Raw genomic sequence first — 24,717 nt, 5'->3', positions numbered from 1 at the left:
TATCTTTTTTTATACGCTGTATAATTAATGTTATTATGACAAAGTGAACTGCTGTCGTTTCACTATTGTTTTTTTTTTTTTTTTTTACTTTTAGAGATGTAACTTACTCCAGAGACAAATATGTATTTAGTCAGAAATTAATGCCTGAATGACACTTTGTATAGTAGCAGACAAGAGACGTAATCGGTTTTAGCTTTTTGGGTTTCCTCAAAGGTCCAGTTTAGGGCATCAAGAACATGCAGATTGCCTAAACCTGTGTCAGCCTGGACAGACTGCAGTTATGCTACACCACGCCAATGCTTTTGTATGGATGTCTGACTACTACTGTGTTCTCTCAAGGTATTACTGGAGCAAAACGACAGCACTGGTTACAGTGAAATTTGTATACATAAAAATAATAATATATGTGTAGCAAGTCTAGAACATCTACAATTTTTTTTATTAAATGTCATTAAAACAAGTGGTTTAAAACCATTATGAGTTTATTCTGTTGAACACAAAAGAAGCTATTCTGAAGAAAGCTAAAAACCTGTAAACGTTGACATCCATAATAGATCATAGTAATTGTAACGACGGGGAGTGACACCAACAACAGAAGTTTGGATCCACGTGCAGGTTTATTAGAATTGTCAGGCAAGCAGTGGTCAATACCGGCAAACAGATGTATGAGGGCAATCCAGAGTCGAAGTCAAAACAACAGGCAGTTAGTCAGAGGCAGGCAGCAAACAGCATTAAAAAAATAAACAAGGCAAAGGATTAAAAACACAGCAAAGGCAGACAAAGGAAACGCGTTGTAATGTCACTGTGACAGATAACAAGACTCGGCAATGTGAATGAGTGTGTGTGTGCTGCTTAAATACTGTGTGTAAGGATCAGCTGTGGGAGTCTAATCAGTGGAGACTTGGAGCAGGTGTGTGTGTGTGTGGCATGACTGAATATGTAGTACATTTACTGGCAGATTTGTAGTTTCATGAGTGAGTGTTTACCAGCCACATCTGGTGGTTTGTTCACTAGTAAACATGACAGTAATACTACAGAAGTGAATGGTTATAGATTTCTAACTTTCTTGAAAAAAAATTTTTTTAACATAGTAAATGATGACAGAATTTACATTTTGAACCATCCCTTTAATTATCTGTCCTACCAGGCTTTTCTAAAAGTTCTGCTCTTTCGAGAGCTTCTCTCAACCTGTAGGTCTAAAAAGCTTTTAACAGATTTTACAGTACATGTAATTGTTTACAACAACTTGTAATTATTAGATGTAGTGAATGTTTAATGAGTCTACTGCAGCCAAGTTATTTTTTCGAGAATCTGAAACTTTAATTCTGGAAAATGCTGTAAAAATGTTGCTAAAGGCTTCCTGATGATATCACACCTAATTCTTCTTAGTTCTTCGAGTCTCTTACAGTTAATATCTTTTTTTTCTCAAACTTTTTGTTTGCTTGTTGCAAATTTCTCTCTATAAATTTTATGTATGACAATAGGAATTATCCTAAAAAAATGGCTACACATTGCGACTTTGAGAAATAGTTATCAAGTAACATTTAAAGGGGTGGTCCACTACGATATCATATTTTAAACTTTAGTTGCTGTGTAATGTAGCTGATTGAACAAACAGCATCTCTTAATGTAAAATGTTCAAAGTTCAATGCAAAGGGAGACCTTGATTTTTACAGAGTTAGCTTAACAAAGCCAACAATGAACAAATTTTAGGCACTACAAAAAATACTGAAAAATTACCCGCCCCCTGTGAGATAAAAAAGGTTCATTTATTGCGCACCCACACTGCGCAGGTAAGGGCCATGGCCAGAGGCGCTAACATTACTGCAGAGGGAGAAATTGCCATCCTGCTATTTCCACAGAGCTTCTCTGTTTCTGTATTTGGGCTTCCAAATGACACAACCCAAACACAGAAGTACTTACAGTTGAATATTAATTATGTTCCAGAGGACTATAAAATACATAGCAAGCATGATTTGACAAAATGCAGCTTCCAGAATCCCTCCCTGTTCAGTGCTGGATTCGGCTAAAATCTCCTCAAAGATGGAGAAAGGAGATGCTGTGAACTCGAGCCACGACCTGTGAAGAAGATTTTATTCTCTCTGTATGAAGTATTTTCTAAGTGTAAAGCAGTTAATTTTCTCTTCACAAAATGTATGTAGTGTTTGCAGCAAACATGCCAGCATGTGTTAAAAATACTGTGTAAGATGAGTATGCCTGCACAGGAGCAACACTAGGAGAAGGCTGAGTGACTGATTGTGTAGAATAACTGAATATGTAAAGCACTGATCATATATGTATGAAGGTATATGTGTCAGAAGTTAGAATGAGTAACATATTATCAAATTATTATCCTATCATAACAATGTATGTAAACACTTAGTTCCTTTACATAAGTTGCATCTATACTTTGCTGACATAGACCTGTAACATCTCTGTTAACATGAGCTAGTGGGCTGAGAGCCAAAAATAGCAGGACCCCTCAGACTAAAAACTTATTCAAAAATGGTCAAGAGTTAAAAAGAGACATAGGGATGTGTCAAATAATCCTGTATAAAGATTGTAACAAACACAGATACTTCAGAAGGTGTCCAGGAGAGACTTCAGAATGCTCTGGGGTCTGCTCTGCTCTTTCTCGGCTTTATTATGGAGAATAAAGTATATTTTCTGATATTCAAAACCTCGGTCTGATAATTTGTAATTGATGAGACGTCAAATTTACGACAAATGGCGCCCAACGTGGGGCTGGAAAGAGATGGACGGGTGACACTGGACATGCTGGGGCTTGGAGGAAAAACAAAAATATGTGGCTACGATAAAAAACGGTAAGCAATTTTCGCTTATACGTTTGTGTTTTTTCTACCAAGGACCTGCTTGTAACGGTAAAAAGTCACTTGAACTGTTTCTCCAGCTATAATGAACTACAAGTAAAACTAAAAAAGTAAAAGTAAACATAAAAAAGGAAACAAAGGGGTTTTGAATACCAGAAGAAAATAACAATTTGCATGCAAATGATCTGTGTTTTCTGAAGAGGGCCTTGACGGAAGGATAAACGTTAACTAGTAACTGTTACTCATGTTTGGGAAATGTTTTAATGATGAAGATTATGCCTAGAGCATTTTTAAGTTTTAAAAGGAAGTTCTTAAAGTATGGTGACAGTTAAGAGATTAAAGCAGATTAATAAAGTATAGAGAGAAGCGCGCAAAGACCTCTGAGTACCCGTTCTGTTTTAATAATAATAAATATTATTATTCAGGAGGCTGGGGAAAAAGGCAAAAATCCTGTGAAATGCTATTTTTACTGAAGAACAGTAAAGACGGGAGCAGAAGTAACAGGTCACTCAAGAGGAGTGTAGTGGAGAATTCTGTGGTTACCGCTCTAAGGTTAGAGGCTGCTCGGACAGGTCACTCAAGAGGAGTGTAGTGGAGAATTCTGTGGTTACCGCTCTAAGGTTAGAGGCTGCTCGGACAGGTCACTGAAGAGGAGTGAGGTGTATTTATGTAATGGTAAGTATTTGTGTATTTGTCTGTGTTGCTGGGGTGCTTAGAAGCCTTCACCTTTGATCTAGAGAGACTAGAATAGAGGTGAGGTTCAGGTTACACAGTGTAAGAGATGAGGTTAGGACGAGTGAGAAGTATGATTGTGTTTAGAAGTATGTTTGCAATAAGAGTGAGTTTAAAAGATTTATCATTTTATATTATAATATAAAAGAAAGACTGCATATGTTGTGTGATTTAAGAACAATAAGATAGAGAGTGATGCAGTTTAGGGAAGATATTATGATACAAAGGAGGATTAAGCCTCATAAGATTAATTGAGATCATATTGCATTTAAAAGACACAGACTGAAAAGAAGAATATACTAGTTAAACATTTTTCTGAATAATCTCTGTGTGTTTGAAGTGTTTTTAAGTATGAACTAGGCAGAGAGGTGACTGAAATTCCTGACATGTCGACAGTCTGGAAGAAGGTCTGCTTCAGGAGTGGTAAGAATCTGTCTATTTTAAGAACAAATGTTTCACAGGACAGATAGAAGCTAAAGAGTAAAGATATATTATAAGAGTATTAAATAAATAGAAATAATATAAAGTAATGTAATAAGATAAATGAAAAAAGAAAAAATAATGATAGATTTAATGAATAAAAAGTGTTAATAAAAATGCAACTGGAAGCTATACTAATAAATATTAAGAAATTTAAAAATTGAAGCATAGAAATATCTACATATGGATATAAATTGTTATATTAATAAGAAAATAAATTTTATTAAATTAGTATGAATAAAAATAGATGTTAATAATTTGAGTAAATAAACAATTAGAAGAGAAAAACTTTGATGAATATGGATTAATTGAAGAGTTAATGATCAAATGTTTAAAGAAAATAAGTTTAAAGAAAAATGAATTAGGAAAATCTAGGAGACAAAAATGCTAATTTTTGAAAAGGAAAAGAAGCATAGGAAAATGGAGAAAAAAAAGTCCAAACATTGTTTAATAGAATAAAAAGAGAAGATGTTTAAAAATATATATTAAATAGATAAGGTAAAAATTAGAAAAAAACGAAACATTTAAAAGAAAACAAGATTTGGCTTTAAAAGATACAATTATGTTTAAGTGCAATGAAAAAATTGTTGTGGTTTAAGTTGACTGTTGTCATCTGTTTTAAAGTCAGCTACAGACTGTCATCTGAGCCAACAGCTATTTGTAGTAAAGCAGTGATTCAGATGTAAAGCATAGACAATGAGGAGACATTAAAGAACATCATAGAGTGAGTTAAAAAAAAATTGTATAATTAATATTTTATGTACCTAAAAATTAATTTAAAATTTAAAATTGCATTTCAGATTGGAAAAATGCTTAAAGTAAACAAACACGTGGAGTTAAAATAGTAATATGAACTCTAGCTATTGCAGTAAGGATATTGAACAGGTATATTAGACATTAGGCCACCATATAGTACTGTTGAATTAAAACAGGTATGGAAATGTTAGAGAAATTAAAATAATGTAAGATGTAATGTAACTAGTGAGGAAACGCTAGAATAAGATTAGGAAAAATAAGTGAAGCACAATCTGAAGCCAAAGAAATTAATTATAAGAACATTTAACAAATAGAAAATTAAGCATATTTACATATGATAAAAATGATTGAGAATTAGAAAAAATAAGTTGTTAAACAGTAAACAAAAATAGATAAATAAATAAATTAATTAATAAAAAAAATGGATAAAAGGAGTCTTTATTTGATGAAGGAAAAAATGGGGAAAAAAAAGAGTCATGAGCTAAATTCTATATATATTAATTAAGAGGACATATGGATGAACTTTGGGGGACTGTAGTCTCATACCTACCAGACATCTCTGAGTGCACTGGCAAATGGAAAGGTGGTTGAAAAACACAAAGAGCAAAATGGCTGTGGACACTTGTGACATGAACATTATGCCCAGGATTTACTGAGGACTAAAAAAGCTACATTTGTTCAGAGACATTCAAAAGAGACACTAACAAGAGACTGATGAACTGATCAAAGAGAAAAAACACTCCACCAGAACTATACATCAGATGAGTCAAAGAAAGAAGCCAGCCCAAAGAGAGAGGGGGAAACTGCAGCACCAATCTGTGAGCTAGTTGTCTCAGGTTGCGAGGGGGGATAGTCTGACAGTCCATCTCAAAGTAGCTCCAATATTCCAAATGAAGTACAAGCATTACAGAAGGAAAATTAAGAACAAGCTACCCATTCTTGAATCAAATCAGACTCCTGTCAATTTTAGAGAAATTACTATCATGCAAATTTTTAAGTAAGAAAAAGTGTTATAAGGTAATTTTAAGGTGAAACTTTAAATATTGAATGATATATTATGATGAATGTTAAATAATTTAGGTTTAAGTTTTAATAGATTTAATCATAAAAGTCCTTAAACATTGAAGGATAAATTACAATGCAGCAAATTGACTAAAGAAAAAGAGAAAAAGCTTTTGATAAGGCAAAAGAGAAAAGTGTTTAAGAAAACAATATAAGGAATTAATAAGGAATAATAGTTAAAACAGAGCAAAAAGAAATTTACAAAACATACAGTAAGTTTTAGTCAGCTGATAAAAAAAAGTGCATCAAAATTGTATAAACAACTAGTTTAATGGGAGTGCCTTAGGAAATAATTATGAGCCAATAGAAAATAACTCAAAGACAAAAAAGGAATTAATATATAGATCAGAAAATAAATTAGCAAAGAAAGAAGTGTCAAATTCCAACTAAATGATTGTCATTACAGGACTGAGATGCAGATGAAATCAGCCAGCACAGTGAGGGTTAAAATTAAATCAGATATAGATCTGCCCAGAAAGAAAAAACACTAGATGCAGAAATAGGTATTAAACACTATTGAAAAGTTTGTGTAAAAATAGGAGCATTAATAAAAACATTTACTGTAATATACAATCTGTCCTAGACATTTCTATTTAAATTTAAAGTAGTAATAAATGTATAAATGACTAATAATTTTTGATGGAATTTAAAGGCAATATTTACATATGAAGACAAAACAAGATTATGTTTAGGTTATGATTTAAGAAAATCAATAAGAAAAGATTTTCCAGCTGAAGTTCATATTGTATGTGAAGATATGTTCTTTATGATGGTAAATATATTAAGTGCTTAGTTTCTATTGAGTTAATTTTAGGTAACTACCAGAGGAGGGTAGAAACTTGTTTGTACTTGTATAGCTTGATGAATAGCAAACACTGTATAGACCAGAATGCATAAAGGGTTAAAATTAGGGAAAATATCTTAGGATGAACACTGTCACCATATGTGGATGATTGAATTATCTGCAACTTCGCAGAGCTCTAGTTCAATTAAAAGACTTGACTGGAGACCATTGCTCCAAACAGTGAGATGATGACTGTTTTTGGTGTTGACAGGATTGAGAATTATTCTGTAAACAAGCACAGTTGAGAAACTATGATGAGTAGATGATTAGAGGTAGCATCAGGAGCAGATTATGAAGCAGGGATAGTTATTACATCTGTGACAAGAGAAGTATTTCCTAAATTTTGAAATGCCTTCAGAAATAAGTTCATAATGGGTTTGCATTCATAAAGTATTCATGAAGTTAATGAATGATCAATAAATAAAAACATTTAAAGGAGTATGAAAAAATATGAATAAAGCAAAAGAGAGAATAATTGTATTATGCTGAATTACCAGAAATGGCAGAATGAGATGAAGATGATCCATCAAGACCAACGCTCAATGAAATATGTGAAAATAATAAACTTAATGGGATTAATTTGCTAACAAGTGCATTGGTGAGTGATGGCATGGAAACTGACAGAAACAGGCATCTAACACTGCATCGCATGAACTGCTATTGGGTCGACCCCTGAAAGAAACCTTGCATGACCCTTGCAAGAAACCACATGAAACTTTGCATAAAACCTTGCATATAATCTCACCTATAACCTTGCACATAACCTCTTGGAATGGTTTGCAAAGATGTCTAATATAGTAGGGACTTTTATGAAGAAACAAATAATTGCCATATGCAAAGCGATATCTGTGCAGGAAATCAGAAAGGAGCCATGTGAGAGAGCAGAGATATAAGGTCCAATTGGTCCAGCTGATCGAGTCTATCTGTGGATGCTCTGGAGAGCTCAGGAGGAATTGACTATATCTGGATGAGGGCAAATCCAACAGCTGCCAAAGTGGATGCCATTAATGGGGTACCAATGCCTCAAAGGAGCGAAAGGAAACAACTCCAGCAAGGAAAAGCTGACCAGAAACAGAGGAGCCTGAATATTCCAAAGCTCTAAACTACGAAGTTCAACTTGTGGAAGGAGAAGTTTATCAGAACAAAGTAAAGAGTGATTCTGATAATATGCCTGAATACCACATACAGAAGTGCCACAAGTCAAGGGATGATGAATGCACAACTACAGATTTCAAAACTCAGACTCTTAACCACACATCTCCATTAACATCTATTAAAGTCAAGTGAAGATGCTGATAGCTCAGAAGAAGAGAAACAAGGATGAGCAAAGATCAAGATCAACATTTGATGCTTTTTATGTTTGCATATTGATTTTGTTTGCATATTGCTTTCATGGTACCTATGTATAATATCACTTCTGTATATTCTACATGAGTTTGAAAACTAGCAGCTAGCACTGAACCAACTGAATACTTATGCTCAAAACATTGTTGTCTTTGATGTGTTAAGAGAAAAACAGAGTAGTCTTTTACTTCCTTCAAATCAAGAGGGGAGATGTTTGGCTGGACTTCTGTCAAAGTACGGTGGCATAATCTGGTCAATTGATAACTGCTATGTGGCTAATATCAGTCACAAGATAGAGGTAATTAAGAGAACTGGATTATGAAATTGCACTTTGGGGTTAAAAGACAATAATATTAAGACTAAAGTCTTAAGAGGAGGGATTGAAGAAGATTTCTATTCTCTCAGTGTGAAGTATTTTTTAAGTGTAAAGCAGTTAATTTTCTCTTCACAAAATGTATGTACACTGTTAAAAATTGTCCCGTTAAAAAACAGTAAAATACTGGCAGCTGCAGTTGCCAGCAATGTACTGTTATTTTACAGTATGTTGCTGTAAAAATACATGGACTACATTGATTTACACAATACTCAAGTGAACTCATTTTGCTCACTGAAAGCAACTGCCTCAACTTGGTCAACTGCTGAATGAGTTTATGAAGTAATGTGCTATACATGCTTAGAAGCATACTTATAACGATAACTTATTTTAGTTAATTAGAAAAGTTCGGTTTAACTCTAATGTCTTATTTTTCACAACAGCACACATACATGTAAATCTGGAATCACCAGAGAGATTCTGACTGCATCAGCAACTAAACAGCCGCTATCTTTAAATAGAGAAACATGCAGAATAACATCAGCAGTTCATTGTTCATCTTTAACTCATACACTGGCTCTACTCTCCTCCACAACGGTGACAGACAGAAGAAATTAGCTTCAGGTTTTACAGTAAAATACAGTTTTTTCCTTGATTTAACAGTAATCTACTGGCAGCTGTGGCTGCCAGCAATCTACTGTTTTTTTACAGTCTATTTCCGTAGTGTAAATTAACAGTAAATTACTGTTAAAATACATTTTTACACTGTGTTTTTACCTCTCACACCTTTAACCCTTTAAACCCCAGAGCATATACTTCAGTTTTTACTGAAGTGTCCACACTACTGAGTGTTCAAGAAACATGGAGCAAAGCTGAAGTGAATTAATTAATTAAATGACTAATTAAATGATGATTGAGGATTAACAATGACTAAATGAAGAAATACTGAAGGGAAAAAACAAGAACAGAACATGCAAAACTTTAGTCACAGCTTTATAATGAAATAACCTGAAGAACAACAAATGATTAAATCATTTAAATGATCAGCGGATGATTAAACAACTCTACAAACATCATCTCCAGCTACACTTATTACTTAATACATGTATTTTTGTATAACATCTACTAAAGTTCTTCTTGAGAAAAAGTTAAAGTTTTACGTCACCATCATGGAGAACAGAGTTTGCTTTAGTTGGGCTCTTAGCCCTTTTATTAAATGGCAGAGTCTGTTCTCATTCAGTATAATAAAATGTACTGCTCCTATTCAATGTTAAATCTATTGTTTTACATTATGTCTATATATGGCAATGATTTCTAGAAGTTTTTAAGAATATCTTGGACAATAACACTGCTCTATGGTTTCGCACTCAAAGAGACATCAATAATCAGCGGATGAACCTCAATAATGGTGACAACTAACAAAATTAACAGTTTAACTCACAAACAGGCAACTGAAAGTCTAAACATAAACAACAGCAGAATCAAACACAAATAAAGAAAACTGTGAGACCATTATACAACATTTATTTATACCGCAATGCATGCTGGGATATTTGTACCGTGCCACTCCCAGCATGCATTGCAGCATGAAACATTTGAGATGTTACCATTGTTGAGATACAAGGTCAGATTCATGAGGTCTAAGTGTGTATTTGTCATAACTGAACTGTTTTTGTATGTTATTTCTTAACTGTTAAGTAATTACGGAGGTATCTTTTCTGTTTCCACTTCTTATTAATTAAATTAATACCTGCAACTAAGCATAACATCTATTGCATGAGGCCCTTCTTTCAGATTTATAACAAAACATTTATCAGAACTAATTTCAGACAAATAGATTTCTCTATTTATTGACTTTCCAACTTGATTGCTATAATACAAGCATTTCATTAAATTTTTATTATAGTAATTGGAGAGTCTGAATTAATAAGTTCAAGGGTGAAGAGCCCAACTAAACCAGCTCCTCACTCCATTACGGTAACACAAAAAACACCTTAATTTCTGTTGGATCTCAATGAGAATAGTATGGAAGTCAAATCAGTCAGTAATAAGTGTGTGTCTGCTGTTGTTTGTGGAGTTGTTTAATGATCCTCTGCTGAGACTGAAGCTGTTTTATTTTATTTTATTTTATTTAATGTTGTAACTCAAGTCACTGTTTGTGTTTCTTGTTTATTTTCTTCAGTAATTGTAATTATTAACAGCAGGTGTTCATCAGTGTCTGAATTCACTCATTAGTGTTCATTAAAACTGTCAGGTGAACTATATTAGTTAACTAGTGTATGAAATAGTGAACAAGGACACAAAGTGTGATTTCAAACACAGACTTTAAAACATCGAATCTAAACTCTGTTAGCTCACAGTTTTCTGCAGTTGGTTACTTTCTCGAAAACAAAAATGTTACCCAGAAAGCACTGTTTTTAACAGAATATTACTGTTTTAGTGAAAAAAACATTATTTTACTGTAGAATCTGACTGTTTTTTAACAGCAATTTTTTACAGTGTAGTGTTTGCAGCAAACATGCCAGCCTGTGTTAAAAATACAGTGATATGTCTGTGTAAGATGAGTATGCCTGCACAGGAGCAACACTAGGAGAAGGCTGAGTGACTGATTGTGTAGAATAACTGAATATGTAAAGCACTGATTGTTTATGTTAAATACTTGTATGAAGGTATATGTGTCAGAAGTTGGAATGAGTAACATATTATCAAGTTATTATCCTATCATAAAAATGTATGTAAACACTTAGTTCCTTTGCATAAGTTGCATCTATACTTTGCTGACATAGACCTGTAACATCTCTGTTGATATGAGCTAGTGGGCTGAGAGCCAAGAATAGCAGGACCCCTTAGACTAGAAAACCTATTCAAAAATGGTCAAAAGTTAAAAAGAGACACATAGGGGTGTGTCAAAAACATAAATAAAGGAGAAGGAGCAGGAGAGACTTTAGAAGGTGTCCAGGAGAGACTTCAGAATGCCCTGGGGTCTGCTCTGCTCTTTCTCGGCTTTATTATGGAGAATAAAGTCTATTTTCTGATATTCAAAACCTCCGGTCTGATAATTTGTAATTGATGAGACGTCAAAATTCACGACAATATGTGCGCCCATAGGCATTCTGATCTAAAAAGTGAGGCATGTTGAGGCGCATTGTGGCGCGTTCATATCTAATTGTCCATGGTTCATTTTTTTGCTGAGGCTGTGAAAGAACTCTTCTATGGCTCAAAGCTGCACTTAAAAGTAATTTATGCATTCTAGTCTTAATTTAAATTTCAATGTAAGAGGTAATTCATAACCCTTAGCTGTGCCACAAATAGGATTTTAGATGACAACATAGGCATAAAATAATTACTGAGTTGCTTTATTAATTTAAGAACATTTTAAAAATAAATCATATTGAATCGTAGATTCCTAAGAATTTACTAAATTCAACATATATTTGACATTAAGGAATTTAGATGAATATATTATTATATACACTTATTCAAAACGGAAACAATAATACATTTTACACCATGTTTTATTTAAAATGTTAAAACTGTTAGTGCTCAAACTTTAAGTGGCTGACAAATAATGCCTGTTCTTTTTAATTTACACAATTTGATTAAACAGCTTACCGTCAAACAAATTATTCCTCTCCTGAAAGATTCAAGCTCACTAAAAATCTGTAACTTGACGCAGTGTGGACGATTATTTATCTACTGTACTAAAACACCATGGATACTCTTGTATTCCAGCTTCCTGCACACCACTGGAGGGAGCTTTCTGTTTGGTCACACACTTGAGACACATAATATAAACTGTTTTACAAGAGAAGCACCAAAACGTAAATCGCCATTTAGCTCTAGATATTTAGCAAAGTGAAATTTTGTCAACATCTGCCTATCCCAATATAGTCAGCAAGGTAACTAGAAAATTTGTCATGTGCAGTTCTTTACTCCACAGTGTCAACACAAACACCTTCTAGGCAACTCCTAACCACTCAAGAGACCTTTCAAGCTGTCTTAAATATCTGGAAGTGTAAGATTCTTAGCTTTAGGAAATTAGATTACTTCTGTTTATACTTTAGTTTGTAAGTAGAAGTAAAATTCTTGAACTTTAGACTAAAATAGCATTTTAAGAAGCTTGACAAATATGGGCCCCAGATTGTTTCACCTTTGCCTTTTGGGGCCAGAAGAGATTCTGTGGCAATTAGCTGATAATTGCTGAGGTAAAAAAATAGATAAGCTGGGATGTCATCTCACCGGCTGAAAGTGCAGTCAGCAGGCTCCGATTCATCTTCAATAGAAGTTTTCACAGACAGTCTGTGTGGTGATAAATCCATGCTTTCCAACAACAGTTGACAGGTCATCCTGCAAAAGAATTTTTAATTAATTTAATTTTTAAAAATTTAATTTTTAATCAGTGTCCTGAGAAAAAAAGTAATTCACAATGCAAAACACAATAAGTTTAGGAAACTCATATTTGGAGATTAAATACTAATACTCATGATAAAAATTCATTAAATTTAATTTTCTTTCGCTTAGTCTCTTTATTCATCAGGGTTTGCCACAGCAGAATAAAATGGCTTCCAGCTGCAACCCAGTACTGGGAAACACCCATACACACTCATTTACACACATACACTACAGCCAATTTAGTTTATTCAATTCACCTTTACCACATGTCTTTGGATTGTGGGGGAAACCAGAGCACACGGAGGAAACCCATGCTAACACAAGGGAGAAAAAGCAAACTCCACACTGAAATAATGATAGGAAAAAAATGATTTCCAAAATAAAAAATGTTTTATACAACAACAACAACACAACAAGTTTGTGATCGTGAGGTGGGAGTGAAGGATATAGGAGCAGAGAAAGGACATGACACACAGGTGTTTCTTTTGATCATATGGCTCAGGGGATTTCAGTATTAGAATAGGACTCAAAAGTATCAAAACTAAAACTATCCAGTAACCTCCATCAAGATTGCTATTGATATTAATATTGACATTTAGATTGAATTTCACTACGTGTTTACACACAGTCACTTTGTGTGTTTTTTGTGTGCTTTTAAATCATGATTTGCGCAGGTGTAAATGTCTTCTAAAAACACATTCAAGAGGGAGGTGATTCAAATGGCTTAGACCACTTCAGGATGTGGTTTGCAGATGTAAATTTGACTCATGAAAGCACATGTGTTGTATGAATGTTTTAAAATTTCATTTTAATTTTGACCATGCAATGATTGAGGTGTTCATTACATAAACACTCAGGAGATTAAATAAATTACTGCCTCATTTCCATGCTGTATTGTATCTGCTACTTATTATGTGGTACTTCTGCCTAGTGATGTTCAATACCACTGATTTACTATCCGATCCGATACCAAGTAAAATTGCGAGTATGGGCGCTATCCGATACCGATACTTTGCCTAAAAATTACTGTTTGGGAAATTAAAGTAACAAGTAGTGTACTTGAAAATGTCATTGCATACTGACGCTTGAAACGCTTGAAAACAAAGTCCTCCCCTTCGGACTCTCTCTGTCTCCATGGGTTTTCACCAAGCTCGTGGAGGGTGGCCTAGCGCTCCCGCGCCTTGTGGGCATCCGCATACTTAGCTATCGCGACGATTGGCTCATTATAGCCTCGTTCCACGATCAGCCGATTATGCACAGAGACAAAGTGCTTCAGCACCTCGACCAGTTGGGGTTTCAGGTCAACCGAGAGAAGAGCAAACTTTGCCCCGTGCAGAGGATCTCTCGTCTCGGGCTGGAGCTGGATTCGGTTGCTATGGTTGCGTGCCTCTTCGAGAATCGCGCCAGGCTCATGCTTTCCTGTGCGAACGAGCTCCACAGAAAGATAGTGGTCCCACTGAAATGTTTTCAGAGGCTCCTGGGGCATATGGCATCTGCAGCCGCGGTCACGCCGCTCGGTTTGTTTCATATGAGACCACTTCGGCGTTGGCTTTGCGATCGAGTTCCCAGACGGGCATGGTGCGCGGGCACGCACCGGGTGCGCGTCACTCCGCTGTGTCTCCGCACCCTCAGCCCCTGGACGGATCTGGTTTTTCTACGTGCTGGAGTGCCCCTAGGGCTAGTATCCAGGCATGTTGTCATAAGGACAGATGCCTCCAGCATGGGCTGGGGGGGCCGTGTACAACGAGCATGCAGCCGCGGGTTCATGGTCCGGACCCCGCCTGCATTGGCATATCAACTGTCTGGAGCTGTTGGCAGTGTATCTGGCTCTCCGCCACTTTTTACCGGTGCTGGAGCGGAAACACATGCTGGTCAGGATGGACAGCATGGCGACGGTGGCTTATATCAACCATATGGGGGGTATACGCTCTCGCCGTATGTCTCAGGTCGCTCATGGTCTGCTCTTTTGTAGTTACACGCGACTGAAATCGCTGCGTGCCATCCACATTCCGGGCGAGCTCAACTGTGCAGCCAGTGCGCTCTCACGGCAGCTAGTGTCCCGAGGGGAGTGGAGACTCCACCCTGATTCGGTCCAGCTAATATGGGCACACTTCGGGGAAGCCCAGATTGATCTGTTTGCTTCCACCGAGAACGCACATTGCCAGCTGTTTTATTCCCTGACCGGCCTGGCAATGTGCCCAAGGTTCCTACCACCCCATTTAGAGATCAGGTGGTGAACCTGCAAGCGCTGCCTTCGGAGGAGGTAGGCCCAACACACTCACTGATTTGTCCCATTCGCGCTTTGCGCCTTTACGTGGAACGAACGCAAAATGTAAGATCATGGGAACCGCTCTTAAAGAAGATTTTATTCTCTCAGTGTGAAGTATTTTCTAAGTGTAAAGCAGTTACTTTTCTCTTCACAAAATGTATGTAGTGTTTGCAGCAAACATGCCAGCCTGTGTTAAAAATACAGTGATATGTCTGTGTAAGATGAGTATGGCTGCACAGGAGCAACACTAGGAGAAGGCTGAGTGACTGATTGTGTAGAATAACTGAATATGTAAAGCACTGATTATTTATGTTAAATACTTGTATGAAGGTATATGTGTCAGAAGTTGGAATGAAAAACATATTATCAAGTTATTATCCTATCATGACAATGTATGTAAACACTTAGTTCCTTTGCATAAGTTGCATCTATACTTTGCTGACATAGACCTGTAACATCTCTGTTGACATGAGCTAGTGGGCTGAGAGCCAAGAATAGCAGGACCCCTTAGACCAGGGGTCTCAAACTCAATTTACCTGGGGGCCGCAGGAGGCAAAGTCTGGGTGAGGCTGGGCCGCATAAGGGATTTCAAATGTCCTCAAATGTCATTATTAACAGTTTTAATTATTTCTTTTGAACATGAAGTGTCCTGAACATTAATAGAACATTGAGTGAAGATTATGAACGGTTCTTCTGAAAATGGCATCTTTTGCCTACTTCTTGCTGCCAGAGACTTGACAGCGCTTCTTCTCACAAATCTGAACCACATTTTGCTTTAGAGTGGAAGCAGTTGAGACCCTCAGTATGGCTTGAAGATGATCATCATTAAGTCTAGACCTGTCTAGACTCACTCAAAACTTCCATTCCCTCACCTAAAAAAAAGGCGTATATATGTATAAATAAAACACCCCCACCCCACTCCAGTCACATCAGTCTGTACCAGTCTGTATCTACCTATAATATATATAAGATGCAGGCTGTAGCTAGGTAGGTGGCAGGCTGCAGATAGGTAGCTAAGTGGCAGGCAGGGGCGGGAACAGCTTACTTTGGTTCTGGCCGGCGCGACTTCCCGCCAGTCACAGCGTCTAACAAAGGGGCGGGGTGCGTGGTGACGTCACCGGCACCCCCGCCCCTTTGTTTACACGGCGGGCGGAGAATGCCAGTGACCGCTGTGTACGGATAGAATCAGCGGAGCGGGGAGCGCTCTCTCTCCCCGCTCCGCTGATTCTGTTAGTGTACAGCGGTCGGCGCGGGCCACAAAATATTGCACTGAGGGCCGCAAATGGCCCGCGGGCCGCGAGTTTGAGACCCCTGCCTTAGACTAAAAACCTATTCAAAAATGGTCAAGAGTTAAAAAGAGAAACCTAGGGGTGTGTCATAATTACCTGTATAAAGATTGTAACAAACACAGAGACTTCAGAAGGTGTCCAGGAGAGACTTCAGAATGCTCTGGGGTCTGCTCTGCTCTTTCTCGGCTTTATTATGGAGAATAAAGTCTATTTTCTGATATTCAAAACCTCCGGTCTGATAATTTGTAATTGATGAGAAGTCGAAATTCACGACACTCTTTATCTGATACGGTGGTCGGCAGAAGGGCATGCTCCCTAACCCGGAGATGCGTGCGCTTTTTTTCTACTCTGCTAGTAAGTTTTCCTTCTCAGGCGAACCCTAGAGAGTTCCTCCGAGGCCCCATCATCGACTCAGCGGAGGAGTTGAATGCATGGCTTAGTGTGCGGTTTTTACGCCCATTTGGTCTACACGCATACAGAGGATCGGTGACAGCTATGCGCATACCCACTTGGTAATGCCATATGCATTATTACCACGGTGTGTTCCCCCTTATCAGGCAGTCCCGTGTCTTCCCTAAACCGCTAACCAGCTTATAATATGTAGCACTATACCCTCTTTAGGGCTAGTCCAAATGCCCACTTACCATCAGGTCTCCCCTTCTGGGTAGCAGGTGGTCTCCGCCGTGTCCTCCCCCTGCGGAGGTCGTATTTCTAAAAATCCCTAGTCTATATTAGCTAGGTAAAAGCACACTAACGACCCTGAAATCTGGTGTTTGAGCCTTGTGTCATCAGATCACCCTTAAAAGATTATGATGAGCTGAGTCCCAGACTCTTTCACTCTTCCAGAACCAATAATCAAACATGAGGACATCTAATGGTTCTCATGACCACGGTAAAAGAGGAGAGTGAAAACCAACTATGCCTTCGAATGGCTTGAATTCCCCGAATGGTGGGCGCCAGATCCTCCTGAAGCCCATGAATGGCCAGAGCCACCACCTGAGTCCCACAAATGGCCAGAGCTGCTGCCTGAGTCCCACAAATAGCCAGAGCCACCACCTGAGTCTTACAAATAACCAGAGCCACCGCCTAATTCCCACAATTAGCCAAAGACGCCGCCTGAGTTCCACAAATGGCCAGAGCTACAGCCTGAGTCCTACAAATTGCCAGAGCCACTGCCTGAGTCCCAAGAATGTCTAGAGTTGACACCTGAGTCCCACGAATGGCCTCCAGAGCCATGTGACTTCCCTGTGCCACCAGAGCTGTGTGACTATCCAGTGCTGCCAGAGCCACATGAACCACCAGTGTTTCCTGATTCTAAGGCCCCATTTACACTAATGCCTTTTAGTTTGAAAACGCATAAGTTTTGCTACAGTTACGCCATTTGTCCACACTACGCCAGAGTTTTCGACCCCCCAAAACAGGAGCATTTTAGAAACGCTGGAGATGCCGTTTTCATTCTAAAACGCTGCTGTTCCGTCTCAGTGTGGATGGGAGAAAACGGAGACAACTGAAAAGGAAGGCGGGGCTGCAGACTTTTGCCTATCTGATTGGGGCTTTTCCTCAGTATTAAGTAGGCTACACACACAGTTCAATCCTGCATCCTCTCCGTGTAAGTTTAGACTCCGCAAGTTTGATATGGGAAACAAGCTCTGTAGTGTAATTCATAAAGTCATTCACATCACCCTGGCTATGCTATTTCACTGTCTTAACAATAGAATAAAAACATGATGTGAGTAACTGCCTATTTTCATTTTGATATTAGCAATATTAGCAAATCATTTGATATTAGATATTCCCCTCCATGTAGTGTGTAACACAGCTCTAAGTGAAGTGAAGTATCCAGCTAAGGCTTAAATCTGTAAGAGTACAGTGTTTAAAGCGGTTGATTCATCTATAAAAGAGTTGACTCATAGTGCTTCAAACGAGTCGCCTTGATACCGAGTCATTAGGTGTTTCGCCATGATGTACGAACGAAAGCAAGTTATTCACGTGCACGCGCAAACCCGGGAGATTTCAAACCTGAGGCCCCGCCCTCTGACGCAGAAACCCAGACACACCCACACACACCCACAAACATACGCACACAAACATGCCGGTTGATTGAAGTCACACTGCAGATGGATATTATCGAGTCTCTACCCAAAGATGAAACCTCAGCATTATAACCAAGCAGTTGGAAACTACTGGAAACTTCTGCAAACTACATGCTACAAAGAATACTTCATCGGCGTTTGTTAAAGGAAGAATCAGTAAAGAGTAACTTACTGATGGACGTCAGGATGGGTTTCTTCCTCCATTTTTCAAGTGTAAGTACGTGCGATTAAAGTTGTTGCCTCGTTGACTCTAGCTTGAAAATGTATTTAGTTGTGATTTATTACTTGTAACCGCGTGCACTGTATCAGGTTAACCGGCTATATTCTCTTATCGCGTGCAAAGTCACGTTAAAAACGCGACGCGTGCTGCTTTGTTTACGGAGCTCCGTGGACGAGGGTAGTGTGTGTGTGTGTGCGCTGTCGTCCGGAGGTGTGTGTTTTTGTGTGTGTGTGCGCGGACGAGGGCAATGTGTGTGGTGTTTGTGTCTGTGAAAAGAGCAGAGTGAGACAAGCTAGGATATCTCCTCGACAGTTTTTGGAGTTTTTGCTCAATAAAATAGTTAATCGTCTGAATTTTCAAGTCCATAGTCTGTATTTACATTGACCCACTGGCAGCTAAAATCCACGCCTACACTATCGAGCGTGTATGAACTGTGATTACTTTTATATTGCTGATTAGCTGTTGGGCATTATCTCTCTGACTGTCGACCAATCGCAACAGGTTGTCATCGGTCCAATCAGCGCAGATTAGCTTCGCGCTAAGGAGGGGTTTGGAAACAAATGAATCACTGGACGATTCATACAGGAGTCACTGGGATAATTAGGTAAAAATAAATGCAGATTATAACACCATGAAAGTGTTTTTTGACCTTGCATGCATATTAGTGTCAGGACACTGGCTTGACCTTTCTCTTTATTTCTCCCTCTCCCTGCTTTTCATTCTTGCAGCGTGCACTCAGCTGATCATTATTACGAATCAGTGCGCACATGGCTTGCTGCACCTGTTACTGGTCTCCATTAATTTCCTTGCTATTTAAGCTCTCCTTTTCCCACTTTCTGGTCGCTAGTGTGTCCTGTCATTATTCAGGCTATCTCGCTGCGTTATCTTGATTCCTGTCATTGTCATGCATTACTTCATGTTCTGATTCTGTTTTTCTCTTCTGCCCAGTTTTTGCTCGGATGCCTGTTTTTTTCTGTGTCATTTTGGATTCTCCCCGGCCAGCCACCTACCTTCGACTTCGCCTGTCCGACGCTGAACTTGACTTTCCTCCGTTATCCCATCTGCCTCCCGATTGATGCTCGCCTGCCTGACCTCTCTCACGACGGCTGATTTGGACACTGTTGCCGAGTTACCTTTCGCTCTCGCCGAGCGATCTCATCATTTTCATTTGAGTCACGAGCCTTGGCTCGTCATTGTTTTGAAGAGTTAATAATATTCTTTTTGTGTTAACAGCATTTGCATTTGGATCCGTCTCTCTGGGTGTGACAATTAGACTGTTGTTGGAGACCCTTACAACCAATATATGGGATTTTTTACAGTTTGAAAACGCATAAGTTTTGCTGCTGTTACGGCATCTATTCACACTACACTGGAGTTTTCGAGCGCCGAAAACAGAGCGTTTTGAAAATGCTGGAGAGGCCGTTTTCATTCTAAAATGCTGCTGCTCCGTCTCAGTTTGAATGGTGGAAAACGGAGACATCGGAAATCGGAGGCGGGGCTACCGACATTCGCTTCTCTGATTGGGGCCTTTCCTCAATGTTAAGTAGGCTACACACAGTTAATGGGTTTCTTCCTCCATTTTTCAAGTGTAAGTACGTGCGATTAAAGTTGTTGCCTCGTTGACTCTAGCTTGAAAATGTATTTAGTTGTGATTTATTACTTGTAACCGCGTGCACTGTATCAGGTTAACCGGCTATATTCTCTTATCGCGTGCAAAGTCACGTTAAAAACGCGACGCGTGCTGCTTTGTTTACGGAGCTCCGTGGACGAGGGTAGTGTGTGTGTGTGTGCGCTGTTGTCCGGAGGTGTGTGTTTTTGTGTGTGTGTGCGCGGACGAGGGCAATGTGTGTGGTGTTTGTGTCTGTGAAAAGAGCAGAGTGAGACAAGCTAGGATATCTCCTCGACAGTTTTTGGAGTTTTTGCTCAATAAAATAGTTAATCGTCTGAATTTTCAAGTCCATAGTCTGTATTTACATTGACCCACTGGCAGCTAAAATCCACGCCTACACTATCGAGCGTGTATGAACTGTGATTACTTTTATATTGCTGATTAGCTGTTGGGCATTATCTCTCTGACTGTCGACCAATCGCAACAGGCTGTCATCGGTCCAATCAGCGCAGATTAGCTTCGCGCTAAGGAGGGGTTTGGAAACAAATGAATCACTGGACGATTCATACAGGAGTCACTGGGATAATTAGGTAAAAATAAATGCAGATTATAACACCATGAAAGTGTTTTTTGACCTTGCATGCATATTAGTGTCAGGACACTGGCTTGACCTTTCTCTTTATTTCTCCCTCTCCCTGCTTTTCATTCTTGCAGCGTGCACTCAGCTGATCATTATTACGAATCAGTGCGCACATGGCTTGCTGCACCTGTTACTGGTCTCCATTAATTTCCTTGCTATTTAAGCTCTCCTTTTCCCACTTTCTGGTCGCTAGTGTGTCCTGTCATTATTCAGGCTATCTCGCTGCGTTATCTTGATTCCTGTCATTGTCATGCATTACTTCATGTTCTGATTCTGTTTTTCTCTTCTGCCCAGTTTTTGCTCGGATGCCTGTTTTTTTCTGTGTCATTTTGGATTCTCCCCGGCCAGCCACCTACCTTCGACTTCGCCTGTCCGACGCTGAACTTGACTTTCCTCCGTTATCCCATCTGCCTCCCGATTGATGCTCGCCTGCCTGACCTCTCTCACGACGGCTGATTTGGACACTGTTGCCGAGTTACCTTTCGCTCTCGCCGAGCGATCTCATCATTTTCATTTGAGTCACGAGCCTTGGCTCGTCATTGTTTTGAAGAGTTAATAATATTCTTTTTGTGTTAACAGCATTTGCATTTGGATCCGTCTCTCTGGGTGTGACAATTAGACTGTTGTTGGAGACCCTTACAACCAATATATGACCCTATTACATGTATAATATGGGCTCTTTATTATGAGCGTCATCTTCATGCATATTTATAACAAAATGGAGTCTAAAACATTACTGCCTCCTTTCGTTTTTATTGAAAATACGAAACATAGCCTCTCTTTCACTTAATTTCAGTTTTAATAATCAATAATGGCCATTTAAAAAGTATAACGTACAATAAGTTTATACAGTAGAAAAAAAAAGGCAAGCAATCAGTCAATTGTGCAGAATCGGTCTCTGTGGTTTCATTAATTAAGAAATTAACCTAACTTATACTTGCGCTCAGCCAAAACACGTTACCTGAGAATAAGTAATAGATCCAAAAGACCAAAGTCGAGGAATATGTTGTTAGATTTAGACAACAAGATGAGTTATATATCATGTTTAACAAATATAGTAAGATTAGATTCAATGGGAGATCCTTGATGAACAGTCCAACTTGCACAGCTCTCATATGGGTATGTGCTCAAAGCACGCTGCAGCACATGCCAGAGTTTGTGTGTCTGTGTGTGGTCATGTAATGTGCGTTTTCTCCGTTTAAATGTGGATGGACAGCTATTCAGAAGCGCTGGGTAAAACGCTAGTGGATCGTTTTCATTCTAAAACGCCGTTTTTAAACTAAAACGCACTAGTGTAAATGAGGCCTAAGACTCCTGACCCACTGGGGTCATCTGAACTGCCAGTGCTTCCTGGGGCCTGTTTCAGAAAGGAGGTTAAGTGAAAATTCAAGAGTATTTTAACCCTGAAATGAGAGAAACTCTGGGTTTTCCGTTTCAAAATGGCAGGTTTGTTAAGCTCAAGAAATCAGGGTAAGTCAAGCCTGTTTCTGAAAGAGAGGTAACTTTAACTCAGAGTCAGTTACTGTGGTAACTTACTCTGTGAATCTAACCTGGTCCAGAGCAGGTTTTATTCCCTAAACTCTGAGTTTCTGTCGGTCTCCTCCCCTTTTTTAAAGATGAAGCGTATTTCTCGCATTAGCCTTACGTTTCCACACACCTATTTTAGAGGTCATTTTGAAGATACCCATAAAAACGATTGATGGAAACGTCATGAAATACGCATAATAAAACATGTGCATAACAGAGTAAGTTAAAGTTTTATTTGATAAGATGCACATAAACTACTAAGTGCACTTAACAAATTACAGTATGTACATTAAAAAATGGTTTGTTAGAGATGATGATGAAAATATGAATGGACAAACTAGCAGACTGAGCACACTGCAGAACATCTTAAATGTTGTTTTAGTCATTCTAAAATGCCTTAACTGTTTCAGTATTATTGTATATTATAAATTACCTCCGAGCGTCTGGAGCGTGTCAAGATCTCCGCGTCTGGCTTTATACGCCCCCACGTGTTCATTGTTTGTCAATTGTCTTCTGAGGCGCAAGTACATTAATTAAATAAAACATCATTGACGCAGCTTATTCTACCGCAGTAAATTCTGTTTTTACTGTTGATATTTGGCGCAAGTTAATCATGAAGTGACGATTGTGTTTGTCTTCGACTCTTTGGATAAAAATGCTGCTTTATTTTTAGGCGTTATTCCAGTTTTGCACAAATTTATGTAATAGCCTATATTATGATGGAAACACAGCTATTGGAAACACAGCTATTGCCTACATTTTTGTCACACACAGAACAAAGTCAAGTATGAGGCTTGTCCTTTTTTTCATAAATAATTAGCTTAACCTTCAACATGCATTGTTACTAGATTAATGGGATTATTATTCTGTCTAAAAGTAATTTTATTACTGCTTACCTTCTTAATGTTATATCAACCTCTATCACTTTATCAATAAAAAGGCAGACACACAAGTGCACTGTTAAATCTAAAACTGATAAAAGTGTATAAAAGTTTTGAAAAAAGTATAAACGTCACACATTACATTACTTATTTTAATATACTTAAATGTTTAAATAAAATTAAAAATTACGCATTAACTTGAGCAGCGGTTTCCCCACGCTAACTGTCTCTGTTTCACTGATTGCTGCTTCTTTTTAAATATATACACTCATATTTGCTATAACTTTGCATGAGCAGATCAAGTTCATCCAGAGAAAGAAATGGTGATCTCTTTTTTTTAAGATGTTGCCATGGTCACTCGTAATATCTGCACTCTATTGATAATGCCTTTTTATAGTCATGGTGTGCGCGCTTAACTCTGAGTTGGTCTACTCAAAGTTGATTGACCCAGCTCAGATCAGCTATTCTGAAACCGAAAACTCTGAGTTTTTAATCTCTCGGTAAATCAACTCAGAGTTCAAGTTTAAACTCCGAGTTGTTTGAACCTCCTTACTGAAACAGGCCCCTGGTGTTAGCCAGCTGTACCAATCTCCTCACCATTGACTTGACTTGACCATTCTTTGTTAAACTAAAGATGCTGCAATTGTAACCTCAACCCCGTTGTCTAGAACTGCATGTTACAAAAACAAACAAAAATAGAATTACAAAACACAATTTTCATTATGTGAAAATAAGAAAGCAAGAAGAACTATGTAATTTTGTTACCTAATTTAAATAATACCAAACAGCCTCACACCAACTGTTTGGCATTATATAAGAGGACACAGCTCTGTTTGGCATTATATTCAGGGGAAAACAGCTCACTACCAACATTTTGGGAAGCAGTTGACTTCGACTGAGGATGTTGTTGGATGGTGGAAGGAACACTTTGAGGATCCACTCAACCTCACTGACATGTCTTCCAATGAGGAAGCAGAGACTGGGGATGCAGGGGTGGACTCACCCATCACCCAAGCGGAGATCAATTAGTGCGCAGTGTCAAAGCAGCAAGGGTGGTTGAGATTCAGGTTCTGTTCAAACTAATGCATTTTTTACAGTTTGAAAACGCATAAGTTTTGCTGCTGTTACGGCATCTATTCACACTACACTGGAGTTTTCGAGCGCCGAAAACAGAGCGTTTTGAAAATGCTGGAGAGGCCGTTTTCATTCTAAAATGCTGCTGCTCCGTCTCAGTTTGAATGGTGGAAAACGGAGACATCGCAAATCGGAGGCGGGGCTACCGACATTCGCTTCTCTGATTGGGGCCTTTCCTCAATGTTAAGTAGGCTACACACAGTTAAGTCCTCCATCCTCTCCTTGTAATTTCAGACTTCGCAAGATTGATATGGAAAACAGACTCCCGAGGAAATGCCGCTAAATCTTAAACAGTGAACAG

General features: G+C 38.4%; 1 protein-coding gene across 2 annotated transcripts in view; it reads right to left on the bottom strand.

Moving 5' to 3' along the window:
* cnga2a (cyclic nucleotide gated channel subunit alpha 2a) overlaps window positions 1-24,717 on the bottom strand; it is a 150,150-nt gene that overhangs the window by 78,639 nt on the left and 46,794 nt on the right. The window contains exon 2 of one of the 2 annotated variants that reach the window (XM_068213244.2): window positions 12,602-12,709. In XM_068213244.2, coding sequence (XP_068069345.1) covers window positions 12,602-12,708 — 107 coding nt within the window. In that variant the 5' untranslated portion in view covers window position 12,709. 2 annotated transcript variants of the gene reach the window in all.

Source organism: Danio rerio, chromosome 14 (assembly GCF_049306965.1).
Source record: "Danio rerio strain Tuebingen ecotype United States chromosome 14, GRCz12tu, whole genome shotgun sequence".
Classification (NCBI taxonomy): domain Eukaryota; kingdom Metazoa; phylum Chordata; class Actinopteri; order Cypriniformes; family Danionidae; genus Danio; species Danio rerio.
The sequence above is the reverse complement of the archived record's forward strand: the minus strand, read 5'-3'. Positions and strand labels throughout refer to the sequence as shown.